Raw genomic sequence first — 21,617 nt, forward strand, 5'->3', positions numbered from 1 at the left:
TTTTTTTTTTTAATATATTTGTTTGATTTTTTACAAAGAGGAAGGGAGAGGGATAGAGAGTTAGAAACATCGATGAGAGAGAAACATTGATCAGCTGCCTCCTGCACACTCCCCACTGGGGATGTGCCCACAACTAAGGTACATGCCCCTGACCGGAATCGAACCTGGGACCCTTGAGTCCGCAGGCTCATGCTCTATCTGCTGAGCCAAACCGGTTAGGGCGACTAACATATTTCTACACTGTATTCTCATGCTGTTTCATGTTTCACTTTTTATCATTATTTTAATATATGCTTCCAGCAAATATATATAAACATTTCTGTAAACTTTATGATGAGAACAAAGTACTTGCTGTATTGATATGTTTTACTTAATTCTTCAATTGTTATCAATTGGGCTGTCTCCAATTTCTTACAATCGTGAATAGCCTACAGATAGCCTGTAAAAAAAAGACTGCTCACTTGAATCAACACTTTTGCTACATGGCAGTTCTGTGGTTTGTGGTAACTGGTTTTGAACCAATGCCCCTCAGCTCCTGGCACAAAAAAATGTATTCAATTTGAGGCAAGTAGTAGCCTATGAAAGACATGCCAAGGACTTGCCAAATAGATCACTGTGTTGATCCAGTAAGAAAACTAGATTGCAGTGTGACCTCTACAACCAGTTGCTTTTGACTATAGGCAGAGCTTCTTTTCTTTCAAAGGCTGAAAAATACCTGTTACTCATAGGTGTTTACAAAGTAGGATATAGTCTGGTACTAGCCTATATGCATGTTAAATGTTCAAATATTCATTGAATGAACTAGTTTCATTTCGCGAGGGACAGCTATCAATTATGAAATTCAATTATGAAGTCTGTAGAATACTAACCTCTTCTTTTTCCAAGAACTCCCTGACATCAGGGTCCTGTAACATGGTAGGGTGGTTCACAATCCTCTGAAGGTACCTATGGGGTAAGCAGTTATCTGGTTAGTCAGGCTGGCCTCCCTGGTTCTGAGTGTCATAGAGTGCCGGCAGGGTTACAAGGTCTTTCATTGCTTTAAAATGTCCTCAGATAAGGCGCTTAAGTATAACTCTGCTTGTAAGCACATTCAAGTTCATGTTCTCCACATTTCTAAAAGGGGAAGAGAAATAACTGGTCAGAAAGAGACCTCAGTTATTCATATTTGACTGTCCAAGGAGAGGAGGACTGCCTGCCTACTCAGGATGGGGAAAGAAAAGAAGATGGTCTGTTCCTGAGCTGAGCAGGTACGAGACTTAGGGAAAGTCAGGCATACTATGAAGGTGTAAATCTTTCATTCACCCAAGTTTCTCATCTCTACTAGCTCCAGTGAACATCTCACAATTGAGTCTAAGGTTTCAGCTTCTCACTAGTCCTCATGTTACTCAGGAAAATGGTTGTACGGCACTTACCTTTCTAGAGCAGCCCTCCGTTTTTCAAGAAATTCTGCAGAAGAGGAATCTTCTTTCCCGACTTTTACTTTTGTCATTCCTGGAATGGAATTTAAAAAGCAAAAATAATTAATAATCATCATGAAAAGAGCACGCCTGTAAGAAAGCCCATAGGAGGAAAGGCAATGAGAACAGCACTGCAAAACAGAATCAAAGGCCACTTCAATGTCATGAGCATTAACCAGAGGTCCTTTACGTGTGTCATTTGTGAAATCAGTCTTGAAGTGCTGAAGGATCTAGACTCTGGGACTTGCAGAGTCTACGTTTCCTAAAAGGGGGGGGGGGGGGGGCATGCGACTCTGAGTATAGATCAAACATCAACTGAGGATGATGGGGAGGTTCCTTTCCCCCAGTCCCCACTCAATTTACATTTCAATTTGGAAGGAACAGCAATCATTTAAGTCTCCTAGATACCAACACACACACACACACGCACACACACGCACACACACACACACACCCCTACCTGTGGAAGCTAACACTAGGATATTCTACTATACCAAAGGAAAGAGAACATGTCAAAACGTGCTATTTCTTTAGACCTCATGAGTCTTATAGGAAAATACTGGAAATATTTCTTTTCTAACCACAAGACTCTACATTGTTACATGAAATAGTTTCAGTAGAAAATATATTGCAGAAGAATGCAAAGAAAACACCCAAGCGGATTAGAGAGCACAGGCTTACCTATTAGGCTCTTCTCAGGTGGAGGAGGGACAATGAAGCCATTCTGAGAGTGTTTCTCTGACAGCTTCTCATAAAGACCCAGAAAGTCACTAAATCTTCTTTTCACCGCAAACTGTTTACTTCTGAACATTGGTAAGCTCGTCTTGGGGACAGAAAAAACAGAAGGCAGTTTCATTCCAAATAAGGAATGAAGGAGTATCTTGAAAATTGTCCAGCTGTCATCAAAGGCATTTATTTCCCAGTTCCCTGTCTCAGCCATCTGGTAAATAACTTTCTCCAAGGCTGAGATTCTTAAATTTTTGGAGTTAGAGTTACCTTTGGCTATCTAGAGTCTACAGAGCCCTTCTCAGAATAATGATTTTAAATGCATGAAATATATAGGATTACAAAAGGCAGCTGATTAAATTCAAGCATACAGTTTCATTCCCAGGTTAAGAACCCTTGCTCTATGGAAACATGTTAAAGCTAGAATTCTATAGTCACCTATAACCCATTCTTCCTGCACTGACTTATTAAGGATGTTAGCTGCTGGAATTAAAGCAGCCAAACTAAAGACAGACTAAACAGTGCTTCTAAGGGGGAGGATCAGATGAAATGTCTAAGCTGTACACACTTTAACCCCTAAGGTGTCACAGGATATAGAATTTACAGGAGACAGAGAAACAAGTAGTAGAGAGACAACATAAAGCAGACTTCTAGTGAAAAGGACTAGGCCTGCATGAAATGAGAGATCATTTAATGCTCACCAGATAGGCAAACTTTAAGGAGATTGGCCTTGCCAATGATTAACAAGAAAGTGTATCAACAGGAACTTTTACACAGCCAATGGGAGTATAAATTGGTGCAAAGACGAGGCTGTATTCCTTTCCAACATCTGCATGACCCGGGGGAACTATTCGTGGCTCTATACCCTAGAGCAGGGGCCCTCAAACTACGGCCCGCGGGCCACATGCAAATACAAATATTGTATTTGTTCCCGTTTTGTTTTTTTACTTCAAAATAGGATATGTGCAGTGTGCATAGGAATTTGTTCATAGTTTTTTTTAAAACTATAGTCCGGCCCTCCAACAGTCTGAGGGACAGTGAACTGGCCCCCTGTTTAAAAAGTTTGAGGACCCCTGCCCTAGAGAAACTCTTCTATGTGTACACTAGGGGACTATGCAAGAATATTCATAATTCATAACTATAAAAATAGCAAATATGCCAAATATCTCTATATATAAAAGCCTAAGTGACCATTACAACTGAATAATCAGAACAACCCATTAATCAGTTGGCTATGATGTACAATGACCATCAGGGGGAAGCTCCTGCATTAAGCGCCTGCCCCCTGGTGGTCAGTGCACTCCCACAGCCAAACGCCCGCAGCCGGCCAACCTCCCATGGTCTCTCCCCGTGGCCGGCAGGCCCCAATCGGCCCACAGTGTGGCTGCGAGGGAAGGAGGTGTGGGGGGAGGCGGGGAACGGTGCGGTGATGGGGCAGCCATTGCCTCCTCTCCTGACCTCATCGCGGCCTTTGGGCCCTGGGCTGGGACAGGGGAGCCAGGGGTGGGTGGCAGCGGATGTGGCCCCTTTCCCAGGGGGGCTGAGGGCTGGCTTCCTCCTTGGGGCTGGTGGCCAACCTCCTGCGGTCCCTCCTCCTGTCCCTGCCCCCTGGTCAGCAGGCCCTGATTGGTCTGGCCCCAACCAGGCCTGATTGCCAGCCAGGCCTAGGGACCCCACCCAGGTACGAATTCGTGCACTGGGCCTCTAGTTCACAACATAAAAACAGATAAGTATTTACGTTATAATCACACAATAAACTAACTGTAGCTACACACAATATGGATGGGTTGAGGAACAATCCTAGTAAAGAAAGCACTATTTTCAGCATGATGCCATTTTTATGAAATTCAAGAACAGAGCAAAACAGTATATTATTTAGGGATACACATATGAAGACTTTTTAAATAAAGGAGTGACAACTCAGAAGAGTAGTCACCTCTAAGGTGTGAGGCAGGAATATGACAGGGAGAGACACAGGTGGGATTCAATGGTACTCATCTTAAGAACGGTGGTAGGTTCAGGGCTTCATTTTTTATGCTTCATAACATGCATACAACATTGTGTAAGTTTTGTATGCATTAATATTATATAAAAAAGGAAGACCAGACCTAAGGGCAAAAGGTTAGGGAAAGTATTAAAATAAGTTCCACATAGGAAACCTGAGAAGAACTGACAATTTTTAAACAGGTGATATATAGTTTGGGGCAATCCACCAAACTAGCTCTAAGCCACATAGTTCCTCAGAGGGACAGGACTGTATCAGATACACTGCATGTCCTAATAAAACTTAAAAAGTTTCACACTGAAATGTTAGCTCTCTGGAAGAAAAGTGGAAAGGTTTGGATGAGATTACCAAGGGGATGCAGGCTTGCTCCATCTTGAGGAAACTTGAAGGAAGATTTTGCCAAAGAAACTAAATAAATACCCAGAAATAATCTGAATGACGACCTTCTTGGTATAAGCACCCAAGTCTACTAAGGTAGCCATCAGAAGGGTCACTTGGACTCACCTGTGTTGTAACTTTGTAGGCTACATAGGCATTCATACCATCCCCTGTGGGAGAACAAGAAAGCAGTAGAGGATTATTCTGTAAACCAAAGCAGTGCTAATCTTGTTAACATTTAACCAGGAACATAAGCTCCAGGAGCCCTGTATAAGAAGGGAAACTTGTTTCATATCCAAGCTTTATATACCATCCTAAATTCAATTCCTACTTTGCCTCAGGGCCTTCATGCATTTCATGCCCCATGGATGCTGGCTGGGCCCCAGTTTGAGTTAGACAGAGTCAGTCCCCTGTTCAAAGCCAGGCTCCATTTATGCCCTCCACAAAGCAGCACTGGATACTGACAATCCATCAGTTGTTATCATGCCAATATTTGGGCTGGTTGCACACATCTGTCTAAAACCAAACAATTCTCTTGCTGTGTAAAACAGGAGGAGGCAAAGGAAGCAACTGATGCAAAAGGAAACAAGTAGTTCTACCCTAAGCTAGCTCTGGGCTTGGTTTGCTCTTTCAGAAATACTGTCACGGCCCCCTCCATTGGTGCTGGGGGACATTGACCTCTCTCATCTAACATGTTCAACCAGAGCAAAGGGCCTGGCCGGAAGAGACTTCAGCTGCCTGATATCATACAAATCTCTCTTTCTGGAGGAATTGTGTTTCTGAAACAGCCTTTGACTGTTAAATAATTTGGGATTCAAGCAATTGTTTTTCTCTTTATTAATGTCCTGACCTAGGCCACTGAGGGACATAAAGGCACCATTGACTCCCTGAGCACTTAAAAGACATCCATTGGATTGTAGACAGATACAGCTCTGATGTTTGGGGCTAGACTCTGGTGTTTGGGGTTGATTTTGTCCCTTTCCTCCCCACCCCTTGGTTTTTCCCCCACACCAACCAGGAAACCTAGGTCAACTATTACTACTTGCTTAAGCCTCTGAACTGGTTGTGGGGTAAGGGCCCAGGGGAAGAAGGTGCCGTACTGGATCAGCAGGGTCATATACTGCAACTTGGTTTCAGTGAGATGACTGGGAAAGTACACAAAGAAGCTGTGTACCTATATAGGAATAGAGGGCTTGCCTTCTCTACCTTGCCAGCCCTAATAAGAGTATGTATAAAATGGAAATCATATACTCAATTTTAAAAATTACTTTATACTGATTATTGCTGTCAGTTCTCTTCTAAACCACTCATACTGCATTGCCTAATATCACTAAGGATACTTACCACTGATAAAAGGAAAATGATATCTAGATTTACTTTATAGAAAAAGTCTTAAAATTTTCATTCATAGTCCAGTAGTCATAGTCAAATATCCAAAAGGTCAATCCCATAATCTACTGCCTTCAATTAAGAAAAGTCTAAGTGCACATATACATAAAACACAGTAGCAGCCCTGGCCGGTTTGGCTCAGAGGATAGAGTGTCGGCCCCTGGACTGAAGGGTCCGGGGTTCGATTCTGGTCAAGGAAGGGTACATACTTTGATTGGAGGCTCAATCCCTGGCCCTGGTTGGGGTGCATGTGAGAGGCAACCAGTCTAGGTGTCCCTCTCACATCAATGTTTTTCTATTTGTCTCTCCCCCTCCCTTCCATTCTCTCTAAAAATCAATGGAAAAATATCCTCCAGTGAGGATTAACACACACAAAATACCCCACAGTAGCAAAGCAGGATCTTCAGACACTTTGCCTACATATCATCTGCTCTCACTGAGGAAATGTGTGAGGAAAGAGAAATACTTGCACGTACAGAGAACTCACAAGATATAGAAATGGGCTAGCAATACAGCAGTTTTAAATTTATGCTAATTTCCTAAATAATTTCAGAAAGTTGAAGATGGCATATGCAAATTACCAAGACTGAAAAAAAGCATGTCCTGATAGAAGTAGGATTCTAATTTTATTTAATGTATGTGGAAATGAGAACCTCATGTTGAATAAACAGCCCACACAAATAAAAGGTGTTTCGATAAGATCAGGCTTTGAACATGAAAATGCTTTAAGCAGCAGGTTCTTGGCACCAACCTAAGAAGATGAAGACTTATCCTCAAAAGTGATATGTATTTATTTATTTATTTTTAATATATTTTATTGATTTTTTACAGAGAGCAAGGGAGAGGGATAGAGAGTTAGAAACATCGATCAGCTGCCTCCTGCAGAATCCCTACTGAGGATGTGCCTGCAACCAAGGTACATGCCCTTGACCGGAATCGAACCTGGGACCCTTCAGTCCACAGGCTGACGCTCTATCCACTGAGCCAAACTGGTTAGGGCAGTGACTTGTATTTAAATAAATCTGATCCACATGATGTTTAAAAAAATGGGTTGAATTGTGTCCCCCTGAAAAAGATATACTGAAAGTCCTAAATCCCAGTATCTCAGAGTGTGACCTTATTTGGAATTAGGTCTTTATAGAATTAATTGTGACCCGACAGCAAAGCTACGATTGATCCTCAATTTCCTCTGTTGTTGGAAAGCGAAGTGTATAAGATGTTCATAAATATCTTACCAATGCAACAGTCTAGGAAAAGTAAAACTCAACATTTTAACGACAAACTGTTTTGGTATAAAGTCTAACTAGACTTTATAAATTCCTATTTCTAATTCAGCATAGACAGAAGGCTGGAAATTACATTTTTCCACTTAACCAGAGGTTAGGAGGACAAGGCTCTGTATAGCATCTTCTGTGGGGATATACCTGGAACAAGGAAAGTTGAGGCCTGTTGCTCTCTGCTCGCTAATAGCTTTCACAAGCTTGGGACATGGAGAGGTTATTCTAAAAATCCAACTTCTGCAAAAGTTAAGTATTGTGTTTCTTGAAAATTTAATTTCAGTTTGACCAAGATTCAACCTGGGTCTTTTATTCTTTACCTAAAATAAAGAGATGCAGACCTCCCCACTTCATTAGGACAGCAAGAGTACATGATAAATGGTCTATAACAAGAATTTCAAACTTCTTGAGGGAAACACAAAGTCAGTATCCCCAAAGTATAGAACATGTGTCTTTTTGGGTGTTTAAATGGGATTTGTTATCTCAAAAGGGAATAAAATGGCTTCATTAACTCTGTGGGAGAAGGAGATGTCTGGATTTTTAAAAAGGGATTCTAATAGTATTTGAAGTCTCTGATTTTTATGCCTAAAGCCATGAAAAACCTAAGTAAAGTACTGGGTAACTGACATTTCTGGCCTTAGAAGCATAGTAAGGAGTATAATTTTACAGGAAAGATAACGAGGAAGTACTTTACAACGGCTAGTTCAGTTCTGGACTTGACTATCTAGAAATTAGCTAACTATACTTCCCACAGCCGCATCCTAACGTCACAAGGAGTCCCAAGTACACTCACCTATCTTCTCAGGATCAGTTATACCGACTGTCAAATCAAATTGGTCTTCCTGTTCTTCTTCCTCTAGCTTTTAAAGAGAAAACAATCATGAGACTATAATAAAAAAGGCTATTAATTTTACCCTGTATTAATATTGTACCAATATAACATCAAGACTTATCCTTCTATGTATCAGTGTTCAGTTGTCCATTCCCAACAATACCAATGAACCAACTTCCACAATTTTAAGTTGGGAGGCTGTTCAAAGGTCTTTGTTACATCTATTATCTTAAAACCTTATTTTGATTATAATGAATAATTGCTAGATTTTGGAAAACTTGCCTCTGTCAGGCTAAGGAGGGAATGAAGAGATTATACTCTTGAATATGGGAGCTTCAGACACTAAATATGTACTCAGGGTTCATAATCAACTTCAGACTGGCAACATAGTTCTAAACACACACACACACACACACACACACACACACAAATAAATAGCATAGATTCTCACCTCCTCGTAGCTTTGCTGGGGCTTGGAAGAATTTGTGGCTTCCTGTGGAGGAAGAGATATGAGTGTTTTGGCTGGCACCTTCTTCTGATTATTCTGTGTGCTGTCCAGTGATAGCTCCACTGTGGCATCTGAAAATAGTTAATATTTTATAATAAAGGTTAGTAATGGGTCTTTAATGGTTAAACTTCAGTTCTATAGGCTATGACAAGAACAAGAGCAACCATTCTCAATACTCAGAGGTTCTCAGACTAAGAGTAAGAATCATGAAATTTTTACATGTATAAAAGGGGAAGATGGTAAGGGAAGTATTCTTCTAGCACAAGCTTAATAGAGCCACATCTCTCATTTCTAAATAGAACTACTTGGCTACCTCCTCTTACATAGAATTTAGGCAAGAACCAGCTATCAAGCAAAAAGACTACACAGCCAAAGTAAGTATGCCAATTTATTTTACTTTTAGGAATATTCCTTTAAAATCTTATATGGATCCTATCTATTCTTTTTAAAACACGTATGTTTTAATTGATTTTTTTTAGAGAGAGAGGAAAAGAGAGGGACACACACACACACACACACACACACACAAAAGGAAAAACATCAACATGAGATCGGCTGCCTCTTGCATGCCCACAACCAGGGCATGTGCCCTGACCAGGAATCCAAGTGGTGACCTTTTGGTGTATAGGATAATGCTCAACCAACTGAGCCACACCAGTCAGGGCCTATTTATTCTTGTTATAATTGTCATAAAAGAAGAATAAGTTTGGTTACCTACATTATAAGCCAATGTGATAGAAAAGGCACATATACTGACAGTAAAAAAATGATATCAAAGGAAGAGTAAGAAAAACTATAAACTAGAAAAAATGGACCCAAGATACAAACATACTAACACCTATGAAAAAGACTATTTCCCACACCTGATGATGGTACTGTTGCTTTAGCACATTAAAAAAAATTTTTTTGAAAAAAAAATTTGATTTCAGAGAAAAGAAGGGAGAGGGAGAGAGAGATAGAAACATTAATGATGAGAGAGAATCATTGATTGGCTGCCACCTGCACTCCCCCTAGTGGGAATCGAGCTTGCAACCCCAGGCATGTCCCCTGACCGGAATCAAACCCTGACCTCCTGGTTCAATCATGAGCCACACGGCGAGGCATTTTTAGCTCAATTTAAGAATTGTTCACAATTATAGTTATAGATCACCTTGCAAAGATTAAGTTATGTTTAATATATGTGGTCCAAGGAGGATAAAAAGAGGTGTAATATCTAAAAACTAGAGGCCCAATGCACGAAATTTGTTCAAGGGGCTCGGCCTTCAAAGCCATGGCGGCAGCCTCAGCTTAGTCTGGAAGGTCGTCTGGTCTAATTAGCATACTACACTTTTATAATTATAGATAGATCTTTCTAATCAAAACAGTTTTACAAAATAGTGCTTAAGAGCTGCTTTTGTCTATCTTGGAAATTTCAGTTGAGCAGAACAACTCATTCTCTAAGTGACCTAGAGAGGATACTTTTAAAAGAGCATTATGCACCATTTCTAGGCATCAACATTTTTTAGGCCATTTTTTAAAAAAAAGCAATTTTAACCCAGAGCAATGGAGCTAGAAGTTCAAAATCTAAACAGCTCAGATGTTTGTTTGTTTTTTTTAATAAAAAAAAGTAAATATCCATTTAGGTTTGGCTTGAACACTACGTATTCAATTTTAGCCCTTAGGGAATTCAAAGAAAGTGGTTTCTTTTTCTTTTCTAGATTTTCATTTGGAGCTAAAATGAAACCAGACACAGGGGTCTATAAGATGTAACCAAATACTAGATCAATGTCCTAATCATTAAATGTGAATCATGTCTACAAATAAAGTTGTCATACTGTTGGAATCCAGTCCCTATCAGGAAAAGAGTGGTAACATAATCTGATGCTGTGGGAGTACAAAACAAAACAGTACACATAAGAAGTTAGGATTCTTTGAAACAAGCAACCAGCTGAAGTATGTTTAAGATATTCACATCATGCAGGCCCCACACAAATAATTAAGTTAACAAATGTGTTTGGAAATGAAACAGGAGGTGCTTCTTATTTAAAACCCTTGGCTGGCAGACACAGCTAATTTTCACAGCCACTTGGCCTGGAGGTCAAACCCTCCCTGGTATTAGCTACAACAATCAAGGCTTAACTACAAGACTGCACACAAAGACCACTAGGGGTGCACCAAGAAAGCATAACAAAATGCGGAGACAAAGAAACAGGACAAAATTGTCAATGGAAGATATAGAGTTCAGAACCACACTTTTAAGGTCTCTCAAGAACTGTTTAGAAGCCGCCGATAAACTTAATGAGATCTACAAGAAAACTAATGAGACCCTCGATGTTATGTTGGGGAACCAACTAGAAATTAAGCATACATGGACTGAAATAACGAATATTATACAGACTCCTGACAGCAGACCAGAGGAGCGCAAGAATCAAGTCAATGATTTGAAATGCGAGGAAGCAAAAAACACCCAACCAGAGGGGCGGTATGAAAAATGAATCCAAAAATGCGAGGATAGTGTAAGGAGCCTCTGGGACAGCTTCAAGCGTACCAACATCAGAATTATAGGGGTGCCAGAAGATGAGAGAGACCAAGATATTGAAAACCTATTTGAAGAAATAATGACAGAAAACTTCCCCCACCTGGTGAAAGAAATGGACTTACAGGTCCAAGAAGCACGGAGAACCCCAAACAAAAGGAATCCAAAGAGGACCACACCAAGACACATCATCATTAAAATGCCAAGAGCAAAAGACAAAGAGAGAATCTTAAAAACAGCAAGAGAAAGTAACTCAGTTACCTACAAGGGAATACCCATACGACTGTCAGCTGATTTCTCAACAGAAACTTTGCAGGCCAGAAGGGAGTGGCAAGAAATATTCAAAGTGATGAATACCAAGAACCTACAACCAAGATTACTTTATCCAGCAAAGCTATCATTCAGAATTGAAGGTCAGATAAAGAGCTTCACAGATAAGGAAAAGCTAAAGGAGTTCATCACCACCAAACCAGGATTATATGAAATGCTGAAAGGTATCCTTTAAGAAGAGGAAGAGGAAGAAAAAGGTAAAGATACAAATTATGAACAACAAATATGCATCTATCAACAAGTGAATCTAAGAATCAAGTGAATAAATAATCTGATAAACAGAATGAACTGGTGATTATAATAGAATCAGGGATATAGACAGGGAATGGACTGACTATTCTTGGGGGGTAAAGGGATGTGGGAGATGCGGGAAGAGACTGGACAAAAATAGTGCACCTATGGATAAGGACAGTGGGTGGGGAGTGAGGGCGGAGGGTGGGGCGGGAACTTGGAGGAGGGGAGTTATGGGGGGGAAAAAAGAGGAACAAATGTAATAATCTGAACAATAAAGATTTAATTAAAAAAAATAAAATAAAACCCTTGGCTTATTGGAGTGCTACTAAGAGCTCTTTGAAGAGCTGTGGCATTTTTATTGAAATTCATGTGACAAAGATGTCAAAACTTACATGCTTTTTTCTCTGTATTATCCCCCCCCCTTCTCATTTTTTGTTTGTTTGTTTTGTTAATTCTCATCCAAGAATATTTCTTTCATTGTTTTTTTTTAAGAGAGAGTGGAAGGGAGGGGGAGAAACACAGAGAGAGAGAGAAACATCGATGTGAGAGAGACACATCCATTGGTTGCCTCCCACACATGTTGGGTGCTGGGGATCAAGCCTGCAACTGAGGTATGTGCCCTTGACCAGAATCAAACCCGAGATCCTTTGGTCTGAAGGTTAACACTCTAACCACTGAGCCAAACTGGCTAGGGTTCTCCCCTGTACTCTTGATAAGAGTGATGGAAAAGCCTTTGGGCTCCATCACAGATACTCTGATCATCACTAAACTAATCATGTAGAAAATATAATAACTTAAATTTCCAGTCAATATCTAAAACATCTTGAGAAGTTACTCAAGTCCTAAACTAAATGTCTCACTGTAAGCATTCCTTTCTGTATTTTTTGATTTTTTCTTAGTAGTGAGGTAGGTATTAGCTGCTTATGAAAGTAGCAGGGGGATTAAGTAAATCAGAATCCTCATTAGTAATAAATATGTTCCTAATAAAGATCTCCTATATGTTCATGTAAATAAAATACAACCATTGGGGCTATCAGTTACATTAAGATTTCAGGTCTTCTTACAAGGAAAGATCATATAAATGTTAAGGTCCCAAAGATAGAAAAACCTTCTTTTCAACCTGTCATATATCTAAAAATAGTTCATTATTTTACATTTTTCTTCCAGAAACTGTATCCAAAAAATAATCACTCCCAGAATGATTAAATAGTGTGCACGTTAAGTTTCAGAGATGAAAGGAACTGGAAAATCTTTTTTTTTTTTTAAATTTTATTTTATTTTATTTTAATATATTTTTATTGATTAAGATATTACATATGTGTCCTTGTCCCCACGTTACCCTCTACCCCCCCCCCCCCCCCCCCGGCTCATACCCTCACACACCCCCCCCCCCCCCCCCGTTGTCCGTGTCCATTGGTTAGGCCTATATGCTTGCATATAAGTCCTTTGGTTGATCTTTCCCCCTTACCCCCACCCTTCCCTACCTTCCCTCCAAGGCCCGACAGTCCAATCAATGCCTCTCGGTCTCTGGATCAGTCCTTGTTCGTCAGTTTATGTTGTTCATTATATTCCACAAATGAGTGAGATCATGTGGTATTTATCCGCTCTCCAGTTCCATCCATGCTGTGGCAAATGGTTAAGAGTTCCTTTTTCTTCTTCCTCTTCTTAAAGAATACCTTTCAGCATTTCATATAATGCTGGTTTGGTGGTGATGAACTCCTTTAGCTTTTTCTTATCCGTGAAGCTCTTTATCTGACCTTCTATTCTGAATGATAGCTTTGCTGGATAAAGTAATCTTGGTTGCAGGTTCTTGCTATTCATCACTTTGAATATTTCTTGCCACTCTCTTCTGGCTTGCATGGTTTCTGTTGAGAAATCAGCTGACAGTCGTATGGGTACTCCCTTGTAGGTAACTGACTGTCTTTCTCTTGCTGCTTTTAAGATTCTCTCTTTGTCTTTTGCTCTTGGCATTTTAATGATGATGTGTCTTGGTGTGGTCCTCTTTGGATTCCTTTTGTTTGGGGTTCTCTGCGCTTCCTGGACCTATAAGTCTATTTCTTTCACCAGGTGGGGGAAGTTTTCTGTCATTATTTCTTCAAATAGGTTTTCAATATCTTGCCCTCTCTCTTCTTCTGGTACCCCTATAATTCTGATGTTGGTACGCTTGAAGTTGTCCCAGAGGCTCCTTACACTATCTTCATATTTTTGGAATCTCTTTTCTTTTTTCTTTTTCAGTTGGGTATTTTTTGTTTCTTTGTATTTCAAATCTTTGACTTGATTCTTGGGGTCCTCTTGTCTGCTGTTGGATCTCTGTAAATTATTCTTTATTTCAGTCAGTGTATGCTTAATTTCTAGTTGGTCCTTTTTCATGTCCTCCATGGTCTCACTATACTTATTGAGGGACTCATTAAATTTATCGGCGGTTTCCATAAAATTCTTGAAAAACCTTATAAACGTGGCCTTGAACTCTATATCCAGTCGTTTGCTTTCCTCCATTTCTGCCATTTGTGACCTGTTTCTTTGTCTCCGCATTTTGGCTGCTTCCCTGTGTTGATAGAGTGGCTTTGTGTGCTAGGTGTCCTGTAGGGCCCAGTGGCTCAGCCTCCCCAATTACCTGAGGTGGACACACTTGGTGCACCCCCTTGTGGGCTTTGTGCACAGTCTTGTTGTAGCTATGCCTTGGTTGTTGTAGGATCATTGGGAGGAATTGACCTCCAGGCCAATTGGCAGTGAGAATCAGCTGTGTCTGCAGTGGGAGAACTTCTGTGCTGGAGACACCCTTCTGGGGCAAGACTTGCTTCAGTGGGGCTTTGGTGCTCACTGAAACTGCACCCTGAGTGTGTCCCTTATGGATCTGAGGAGTTGTGATCTGGATGGTCCCCCTCTGACCACTGGGTACAGTGGCTCTTGGATCTAAGGAGGTGCTAATTTAGCCTCTGCCTGAGGTTACACAGCAGGAAATACGAAGAGAACTGCAGATTCCCCTTCCTTTTTTTGGAGTTTGGAAGTGCCCTGATGATGCTCAGCTGTGTAGCAATGCAAGCTGCTGTGGGGCCTTGGGCCTTCTCTTGGAAGCTCTGGGTCTATCTGGCCTGGCTGCGGTTAGGTAATTACAGGTTGCAAATGGCCGGGGCATTCATATGCAAAAGCCTCTGGGCGGGGCGGGGTCTCAAGGAATCAAAGGGCGGAGCAAGCAGCTATGGCGGAGCCTCAGCCCCGCCCTAAGGAGTCGCGAGTCCCAGTGTCCCGGCAATGGCTGCAAGCACCTCTGAGGGAAAGCCGCCCTCAAGCTCGCCCGCTGCCAGACAGTCCAGTTTCTCCCCGTATGAGTCCTGGGTCCCCAGAGACTTCCCGGAACCGGATTTCAGAGCCGTTGGGAGCTTGTGTCTCCCTCCAGATTCAAAAAGACAGCCGCGTCCTCAGGTGCCAGACCCTTTCCGCGCGCGCAAGCCCCTGTACCTCTGCACTCCACCTCTGCAGCTCCTCTGGCTCTCAGTGTGCTTTTCTTTCCTTCTAGTTGTGGAATTTACACTCAGCCAGCCTTCCTTTAGTTCTGGATGATGTCCGCCTTGTGTTTTTGATGCATTTATCAATTGTGGGAAGCAGCAATTTCCCGGTGTTTATCTATGCCGCCATCTTAGTTTCTCTCCTGGAAAATCTTCTAAATCTTTATAGATCTTCTTCTAACCGCTTCTTCCCTTTTGTCTTTTAAATTTCCTAGCAGAATTCTAATGTGAGTTTCCCAGAATCTTACCCTCGATGCTCTCATCTTGCTCCTTCCTCACCCTTCTCTCCTTTAAGGATCACATTCCCATGGCAGCTTCAACCTCTACGAAGAGGTTCTTCCAGCTCTTCCCTCTTATCCCAGGGAGAGCACCACAGTTCAAATCTCCTCCTGGGCATTTTCCTTTGCATTTCAGATTTAAATATCTAAAACTCTAACTCACTTTCCTCTCAAAAGCCAGTTTCTTCTTTGGAATATAGTTCTCCAACAGTACCATTTTCTTCTCAGTCCTTAGACTGAAACCTATAACTCTGTCTTCAATCCTGATTTTTGGATACCTAGTGTGTCCAATCACTAACACGAGAATTTGTTGATTTCTCTTTTGAAAAGTTTTTACCTTTCCCTTCCTACTTCCATCACCTTATTTTTGCTTTGTCATTTCATTCTTGAACTAATTTGTGAATGCCTTCTGAAGTTTCTAATCTTTGTCCACTACAATCCATTTTATATAATAATTCCACTAGATCAGTCTTCCTAAAACATTATGTTGCCCATATTCAACACTGCCAATGGCTCTTAATTGGCCCTAGGATGAAAATTTAAAATCTTCAAGATTAAGAAATCCCCATTCTATACCATTGTTTTTCAAACTGCAGATTGTGTCTCATTTGGTGAATTGTGAAATCAATTCAATGGGTTGCAAATGTCATTAAAAGAGAAATAATAAAAAATTTCAGATTGTATTGAAAGTTGTAAGGAAAATTTAAAAAAACTTGTTTCAGATTTATATCTGTATCTATATATACACATATAAGCCTAAGCGACTATTACGACCGCTCAACTGGTCTCTATGACACGCACTGACCACCATGGGGCAGATGCTCAACGCAGGAGCTGCCCCCTGGTGGTCAGTGCACTCCCACAGCCAACCTCCCATGGTCCCTCCCCACAGTCGGCTGGGTGGTCAGTGTGCTCCCACAGCCAAACTCCTGCGGCTGGCCATCCTCCCGAAGCCCCCCCCCCCCCCCCCAGGGTTGGCCCCCATCAGCCCCGATCGGGATTGGGTGAGATGGCCCTGATCACCTCTAGTAAGTACATATGTATGTAGATTTTAAAATATATTTTTATTGATTTCAGAGAGGAAGGGAGAAAGAGAGACAGAAACATCAATGATCAGAGAGAACCACTGATCGGCTGCCTCCAGAATGCCCCCCAGTGGGTATTGAGCCCACAACCAGGGCATGTGCCCTAACGGGGAATTGTACTGTGACCCCTGGTTCATAGGTCAATGCTCAACCACTGAGCCATGCCAGCTGGGCAGTAAGTATATATTTTGGATGATGACAATAAAATATATTTCTTACTATGAGTCTTGGTCATAAAAGTCTAAAGCCACTGCTTTAGTCTGATCTCAGACCTCTTTGAGCTGCCATGCCTTAGTATGTCTATCATTCCTCTAGTCACATTTATATTACTGTTTAATAGTTTGTCTAACTGGCGCTCTGAAGAAACTATATATTTATGTTTTATTCCCTAAACCTGCAAGAATCTTGATGGCAGGGACTGCGTTTTATATATTTTGAATCCTTCACAATCCTAATCATGCAGATGTATTTTTTCCTAGAGGAAGGGGGGAAGGTTACTTTAACTCAGTAATTTAGAAGATCCCTAGTATAAGTGTTGAGTCCGTACTTGCCTGCAAAGAGATCCTGTGGCTCTTGATCTTGTTCTTCATGGATTCCATTTTCTTTGGAGCCATTGCTGATAGGAAAGGAAGTAATTCTCTTTGGATACTGGGGCTTACGCTAAAAAAAAAAAAAAAAAAAAAAAAAAAAAAGAGGGATACTGTGAATAAGACAGTACCATTAAAAACAAACCTATAAAGTGACTTTTGAATGGTTTTATTTTAGCAGAATATTTATTCTGGCCCTGGATGGGTAACTCAGTTGATTAGAACATTGTCCTGATATCCCAAGGTTGCAGGTTTGATCCCTGGTTAGGGCACATACAAGAATCAACCAATCCTATATAATAAAAGTGTAATATGCAAATTGTCCCCTCAGGTCATCATTCTACCAGGAGTTCGACCACTTGCTATGATGAGCGCTGACCACCAGGGGGCGATGCGGAACATGGTGGGTATTGGTGACACGGACTGGCAGCAGCAGCAGTGCAGGCACTGCCAGCCCCGATGGGCCCCAATGAGAGTGGGACCATGGTGGGATGGTGGAGCAGGTGAGTGGGTGGCACCAGGCCAAGGCAGGTATGAGCGGGGGCCTGATCACCCTGCTGATTGCCCTGCAGATGGTGACCAGTGGTGGCAGCAGGGTGCGGGGCCACTGCCCAGCTCCCAGGTGCTGAGGGAGCCGGGCGGGGGGCCTGGCCCTGATCAGTTGCCCCGCAGGTGGGATGGTGGAGCAGGTGAGGGGGTGGCACCAGGTCAAGGTGGGGTGCCAGGCGGGGCTGCGGAGCTGTGAGGCTGGGGGTGCGAGCTGGGACCGATCTCTGCAGGCCACCCTGGAGGACCCCACCCATGTGTGAATTCATGCACCTGGCCTCTAGTGAATACATAAATAAGAGGAACAAGAAATTGATGTTTTTCTCTCAATATATAAAATATATAAATAAATGAATATTTTTCTTTTTAAAGAAAAGAAAAATGCAGCCTGCAGACAGGTTCCATGCCTTCAAGTCTGTGGATTATTTGTTTTTTGCTTTTTTAAAATTATATACATATTTTTAATTTTGTTGCTGTTGTTGTTAATCCTCACCTGAGGATATTTTTCCAATTGATTTTTAGAAAGAGTGGAAGGGAGAGGGACAGACAGAGGGAAACATCGACGTGAGAGAGACACATGAATTGGTTGCCTCCTACACACACCCTGACTGGGGAACCTGCAACCAAGGTACATGCCCTTGACCAGAATCGAACCTGGGACCTTTCAGTCCACAGGCCGACTGAGCCAAACTGGCTAGGGTTGTGGTTTTGTTTTTTAAAAAATATATTTTTTATTGATTTCAGAGAGGAAGGGAGAGGGAGAGAGAGATAGAAAGATCAATGATGAGAGAGAATCACTGGTTGGCTGCCTTCTGCATGCTCCCTACTGGGGATCGAGCCCACAACCCGGGCATGGGCGCTTGACCAGAATCGAACCTGGGACCCTTCAGTCCGAAGGCCAACATTCTATCTACTAAGCCAAATCAACTAGAGCTCATTGGTTCTTTTTTTTAAAAAAAATTTTTTTTTAATTCATTGGGATGACACTGATGAATAAAATTATATAGGTTTCAAGTGTACAATTCAATGAAAGTGACTTTTAATGCATCGTTCAGTCACTCCTACAGTTATTTAGGAGAAGATAGGGGCGCTAGTCGGCCAGTTCAATAAGCAGCAAATCAGTATTAGTGGTGTAAGTGCTGCCCAAGTAATCACAGAGCTGAAATAAATGAATACATTTTAGAGTTAATTTCTAATACCATAACCTTGCTGAAATGCCCTACCCCAAAGCACATGACACTGATGCGGGTATGTGTATACAGAGATAACTTTCAAAAGAACCTGTCCAAACGGATTTCTCCTTCTCAGTTGATAACCTTTATTCTTTCAAATGCTGATGGGGCACATTCTAGTGACAAGAACCCCACACTGGATCCAGTGGATTCCAGTATTTAAGCTCTGATCCTGCTTACTTTGTTGTCTTGGCTAAACTGTTAATTGAAACCCAGTTGTGTGGATATTACTGATCCCTCTGGAGAGACAAAAGAAGTTTTAACACTTTACACCTAAAGCTGTTGTTAAAATAACTTATCTTTTCATCCTTAACTTACGTAGGCACAATTTTCATACAATACCCATGTCAGAATAGGGGAATAAAAACCAGTCATGCTTAGCTTCGTGGGTACATAGTGAAAATACAGTCAGTCCATGCCCTTTATCAAAAGCTCAGTGATCAACCACAAACAAGTGTGGGGAGAGACCCAGACCAGTTACCAGAATAAACAAAGCTGGATTGTGCAGGACAGGAACAGAAAGCTGGGAATCTGGCTTCAAAAGCCATGGTGTGGTTTCGCAGGGTTTTGAAGTCAGACCCTAAGGCTAAATCAGTTAAGACCTGACTTTTAGAATCTTTTATGAAACATTTCCTTAACCAATCAGAGGGATTTAGTTCCTCAGAAACAGGCCATTTCTGACCCAAAAGAATAAAGTGAAATGATAGATCTATTGAGAACTCTGAAAATGCCACGCAAACAGCTCCACCCCAATACTGGGACCACCCTCGGGGAAAGAAACTGTTACCAATATTTAGTTTTATATTAGCAAACAATGCCTCTACTGGAATTTTTCCTATGCAAATAAAATTTAATGAGCACTAAGTTGTGTATGCTTAAATGTTATACCAATTGTCAAGAGACTTCTAGCTGCTTCAATCTTAAAAAACAGAGACACAGACAAGAAATAATAGAGCAAAACAAAACCCACATTTCCCTTTTGCCTCATACACTGCCAATCACCTTCTTACATACACATTTCCTATAAACTTGTTCTCTTGTACAGTAGCGGGATCTCATAGAAAGCCATCTGATTTTTTAAAATTGGGGTGACAATAGCTAATAAAATATAGGTTTCAGGGGTACAATATAGATTTCAGGGGTACAATATACATCATCTGTATATTGTATCGTGTTTTCACCACCCCAAGTCAAGTTTCCTTCCATCACCATTTATCCCCTCTTTACCCTCTCCTAAGCCCCTCACCCCCCTCCGCTGGTAAATCCCTTCCCCTTTTTCTCCCAGCCCCCCCACCCCTTCCCTTCCCATCTGAATTCTTTTTAATCCAGTTCCCACTGATACCAGTCATCTGTAGATGGAAATCTAGGAGAGATTAAAACCCAAGATACATTAAGGATGAATATATTTAAACGCAAGTTACTAGTAGCTCACTAGGGACACTGAAGCAACAGAAGGGCACAGGTTGGAATTTAGCCACTTAGAAGAACCCATTCCTGTGATATGGAGATGAACAAAGCTAGCTTTCTATTTCTGATTTACCATAGAAACTTATCAACTTAAAGACAAAGAACATTTTCTGGAGCCATGTGTCTATCTATATACTACTCTGAAAAGACAGAACCAGATGGATGGAATATGCAATGACAACTAGAGCACAATTATCTGTCTTTCTCCCTCCATCAGACCATATTTGAGCCCAAACCATTGTTGCTTGACTAGAACTGTGATGAAAACAGACTTGTGCTCCCTTAAGAGCTAGGTAACAACTACCTGAGAACAGAAAACTGCTCCTCAGATATCCTCTGGGACTCCATTCCAAAAACCACTCAGGATTGGGCTCTAGATAAAGTTTTAGCTAATTAAAGATAGTTAGATGGATTACTATATTTGCTACCCTAATCTTTCCTCTGTAATTCTTCTATGTACTAATCTATGTATATAAAAGTTTGTATTCTGGTTTTGCCCCTACCATTTAAGCATTTTTCAAAGAACCAGCTCTTGGTTTAATTGATCTTTTGTATTATTATTATTTTTTGGTCTCTATGTAATTTATTTCTGCTCTGATCTTTATTATTTCCTTCCTTGTACTTACTCTGGGTTTTCTTGTTGTTCTCTTTCTAATTTTGTAGGTTGTAGGGTTAGGTAGTTTATTAATAATTTTTCTTGTTTTTTGAGGTAGGCATGTTGTGCTATGAACTTCCCTCTCAGAATTGCTTTTGCTGTGCTGCATAGATTTTGGGTTGTTGTGTGTTCATTCTCATCTGTTTCCAGGAAGTTTTAATATTTCTTTCTTAATCTCATTGGTAGCCCATTCATCCTATATAATATGCAAATTGACCATCACACCCTTGCACAAGCTGGCCACCCCCATGTGGTTACAAGATGGCCAGCAGGGGAGGGCAGTTGGGGAAAACCAGGCCGGCAGGGGAGGGCAGTTGGGGGCAATCGGGACAGCAGGGGAGCAGTTAGGTGTTGATCAGGCTTGCAGGGGAGTGGTTAGGGGTGATCAGGCTGGCAGGCGATTGGGCCTACACCGGAAGTCGGACATCCCCAGAGGGGTCCCAGATTGGAGAGGGTGCAGGCTGGGTTGAGGGACACCGCCCCCCCCCAAGTGCATGAATTTCGTGCACCATGCCTCTAGTTCAGTGATGGCGAACCTATGACACGCGTGTCAGAGGTGAACGCGAACTCATTTTTTTGGTTGATTTTTCTTTGTTAAATGGCATTTAAA

At 41.4% G+C, this 21,617-nt stretch overlaps 1 protein-coding gene across 2 annotated transcripts in view; it reads right to left on the minus strand.

The window, feature by feature from the left end:
* SNX1 (sorting nexin 1) overlaps window positions 1-21,617 on the minus strand; it is a 46,184-nt gene that overhangs the window by 8,252 nt on the left and 16,315 nt on the right. For both annotated transcript variants that reach the window (XM_059698723.1, XM_059698733.1), the window contains exons 2-8: window positions 17,072-17,180; window positions 8,516-8,643; window positions 8,026-8,092; window positions 4,693-4,736; window positions 2,139-2,280; window positions 1,413-1,491; window positions 870-945 (exon numbers count right to left, since the gene is read on the minus strand). In XM_059698723.1, the coding sequence (XP_059554706.1) occupies window positions 870-945; window positions 1,413-1,491; window positions 2,139-2,280; window positions 4,693-4,736; window positions 8,026-8,092; window positions 8,516-8,643; window positions 17,072-17,180 (645 nt within the window). The remainder of the gene's footprint in view (window positions 1-869; window positions 946-1,412; window positions 1,492-2,138; window positions 2,281-4,692; window positions 4,737-8,025; window positions 8,093-8,515; window positions 8,644-17,071; window positions 17,181-21,617) is intronic.

Source organism: Myotis daubentonii, chromosome 1, assembly GCF_963259705.1.
Source record: "Myotis daubentonii chromosome 1, mMyoDau2.1, whole genome shotgun sequence".
Classification (NCBI taxonomy): Eukaryota; Metazoa; Chordata; class Mammalia; order Chiroptera; family Vespertilionidae; genus Myotis; species Myotis daubentonii.